Source organism: Xenopus laevis, chromosome 3L, assembly GCF_017654675.1.
Source record: "Xenopus laevis strain J_2021 chromosome 3L, Xenopus_laevis_v10.1, whole genome shotgun sequence".
Lineage (NCBI taxonomy): Eukaryota > Metazoa > Chordata > Amphibia > Anura > Pipidae > Xenopus > Xenopus laevis.
The window spans coordinates 157,395,301-157,398,937 of record NC_054375.1 but is presented as its reverse complement, the minus strand read 5'-3'; the positions used below and the strand labels follow the sequence as shown (position 1 = coordinate 157,398,937).

Here is a 3,637-nt window from a genome sequence, read left to right as displayed (position 1 = left end):
TCAGAGTATTAACTATGTACAGGAGGTACAAACCTGACTGAAAGACAATATAGAGACTGGCACAATTTAAATGGATAGTCTTATAGAGAATAGTTTGGCAGCTCTCACTGTGAAACACAAATATATGCAGATGAAACAAACTTATTTACTAATGTCATTTTGCTTTATTGACAATATACTGAATAATAGAATTACTAAAAATCCTGGTGTACATTTGGTAAAATATCCATTAATGTATAATATTTCCAAGAGCATTTTTCATATCGGTACTTCTCAAGCTGTAAATCATTGGGTTAATAAAAGGAGTCACTACTGTGTATAAAAGTGAAAGAAGTTTTCCAATGGTCTGTGACTGGTTTCTTGTGGGAACCCCATAAGTAACAAAGAGACTCCCATAAAATATGGAGACCACAGCCAAGTGGGAGCTGCAGGTGGAGAAGGCTTTTTGTCTTCCAATATTGGACTTTATCTTTAGGATTTCACGGGCAATACAGATATAGGATCCAGAGATGAACAAGCAGGGGATAAGTATAACAGGGAAAGATACTGTAATTGCAAATATCTGAGCTAATGAGGTGTCTGAGCAGGAAAGTTCCAGGAGAGGAAAATAATCACAGAAGAAATGGTTGATAGTATTTTGGTTGCAGAACTCTTGTGTAGCTGTATAAATCACAGTAAATTGTGGAATGCTAAGGGCAAGCAGCCATGACATGAGAATAAATTTAACACAAAATCTGTGGTTCATTATTGAAGAATAACGTAGAGGATTACAGATGGCCAGATATCTGTCATAGGACATCACAGTTAGAAGGAAACACAGTAAAGCTTCAGTGATAGCAAATATATAAAATTGTACAATACAGCCAATAAGGGATATTTTAGCTCCTTCATTTATCACAGTTCTGAGTAGGGTGGGGACAATAAGCATGGACTCTAGGAGATCAGTTAAGGAGAGTTGTTGGAGAAAGAAAAACATGGGAGAATGAAGATTTCGGCTAATTGTTACCAATAATATGACAAGGGCATTTTCAAAGATGGTCAATATGTGAATCATAAGAATCAAAGAAAAAATCAGGAACTTGAAATCGTTGAGATGTTGAAATCCCAAAAGGAAAATCTCTGTGACCATTGAGTCATTGTTCATTTGCATTGCCTAGAAGAGAAAAAGTACATATGTTCTACAATTTACCAATCAAACTCAAACTCCAGTTAATAGTAATAATTATTGGCTTGGAATTATATGCTTCTGAAACAAATGAAATCACTCCTCGCTGTATTATCTATCACCATTTTATTAATTCTATGAATGATATTCATTGAGTTGTGTTTGTATCACTGGGTGACATCGTGTGCACTTGTTATGCATTTCAAGCAGTTACAACAGTTTAAGGGGAAGTTTAAATTAACAAAGTAAGTGATAGATCTACAACAATAACCTTTTCAACTGGCCTTTGTTATTTACATGGCCTTTGAATTATTCCTATTCTGCTGGTTTCCAACCTGGAAATAAGTTGCCAGGATCTCTGACTAATACCAAAAACTGTTGATTTGTGAGGCTTCAGTTATTTTCTTGTTGTTATATCTGATCTATCTTTCCAGGACCTCAGATATTCATCCCATTCATTTCTTAGAGTGCAAGTCCTCTGCAAAGCCCAACAAAACCTACAGGTTTATAATGCAGGAATAGCCTTCAAGGCAACCCCATCAAGTCTTATAAGGGGCACATTTATTTACCTGCACATTTTCATATTGAAAGTCTCTTCGTGCAACTACGTTTGTGACAAATAAACATATTCATCAAAATACCCAATAGCGTCTCATCAAAAGAATGTTGGTGTACTTTCATCAGCGATAAATTTATAGCATAAACATTTCACAAAGTATTTTCTCTAGCGTTACTTTCTTCCTAGAGAAACTTCCTTAACTTCCTTGCACTTACATCAATTTAAATTCAGTGGGTAAATAGTGATTATATGGATGTATTTATTAGTGATGTTAGTGAAATTGCTGAAAGTGATCACTTCTTATTAAAAATGTCAAGACAGAGATCCTCTCTTTTTCTAGGCCATGAGCCCGCCGTAAAACAAATGTGGCATGAGCTTCAAATGTTAAAGAAACAGAAATAAGATATTATTAATGGTTATAATTTATAAACATACTCCCACTTTAAATATGACAAATTGCCAGCATTATGATTTATTTGCATATGACTTATGGAATACAGGATATGATGTCACTGAGATAATATAGTGAATAAAGTACCCCCATAAGGATATTATAAGTTACAGAGGAGTTTCCGAGGTAACTTCTAATATCTTCATATTTTGCAACATGGGGTACTTTATTTATTATAATACACAAGTTTTAGTGAGTCATGTGACAAAAATGACATCACTACTCACTGTTTATAACTGATGATTTCAGTACTCACTGTTTATAAGGATATAATTTAAAAGATATTCATAGCTTTTGTGTATTATACTGCTTATAGTATGCAGGTAAGCAGGTGTAATATGTATTCATAGCTCTGCCTGATTTATGCAAAACCGTAAAAAACCCTATCAAATTACTTTTCTCCACATAAAAACATTTTTGAGATGGAAAGTCAAAACAGTCACCAAGTGACAGCACTTATGTGAGATTAAGGCATCTTGCTGTCTCATGTGAATTTGCAGATGTGAACAAGGAAATTACAGTTTATACAGGGGGCACATCAACTAAACTGAGACATCAGCCACTCAGAGACCCCACTATGATCTTATCTAAATGACTAGAGACTGCCCACATTAACCATGCTGCAGAGAATCAAGATAAAATGATAAAGCAAACTGACAGTATTCTAGATCAGTCATTACTTTAGCTAATATCCCACCAAAACAACATCAAGCCCATAAATCTGCTGCAACCTGCTATAATTACGGTGGCCCTTGTCAGGGCAACTGTCCAGCAAAACTGTCTAGTAAAAGGGTTAAAACATAATCATTTTACAAAAGTATACAGATCATCTCCAAAAAAAGCCAGTTCCCTGTACCTGCTAAAGCATCTCCAGTAAAGAGAGTAAGCTCAGTGGCACCAATAAAAGTTTCTGGGCCCACCTACCACAGGCCCCACTCTAGAACCCATGCACCCCCCCACCACAGTAAAATAACCACACAGATAAGAGCACTAAAACAGTTCTAATAACTCAAAAATCATTGGTGGTCAGGGGCCCACCTACAAGTTAAAATAAATCATTACTGGTCTCAGCCCCCCACAAGTTAAAAGAAAAACAAGACCATTGGTATTCAGTGGAACTTGCCTTTAAAGTTTGTGGGGCACCTTCTTAGATGACTTCAGCAGCTTCAAATGACATTGTTATCTTCCTGGGCCCCCTTTAGCAGTTGAAATATGCCAGGCCCAGGACAACTGTCCCCCCTGCCCCCGATGGTGGCCCTGCATATGATAGCCAAATATTGCTTCTAGCGGCCATTCAGCCTAAAGGGAAATGATTCAGACAGAGGTTCAGACACAGCATTGTTCACCTTCCCAACACTTTTCTTCAGTTTAGTTGAACTGATTATTATAAGAGAATCAGGGTCCAATCCAGGAGAATACCCCAAATTCCAAATGAAAAGATTGTGAAAAAAAGTAACACTAA

At 36.4% G+C, this 3,637-nt stretch overlaps 1 protein-coding gene across 1 annotated transcript; it reads right to left on the bottom strand.

Annotated features, from left to right (window-relative positions):
* Positions 1-229: 229 nt before the first annotated feature.
* LOC121401192 (olfactory receptor 10A5-like) lies at positions 230-1,150 on the bottom strand. Its single transcript, XM_041585528.1, has one exon. The coding sequence runs from the start codon at positions 1,148-1,150 to the stop codon at positions 230-232; it is 921 nt and encodes a 306-aa protein (XP_041441462.1).
* Between the last annotated feature and the right edge of the window lie 2,487 nt (positions 1,151-3,637).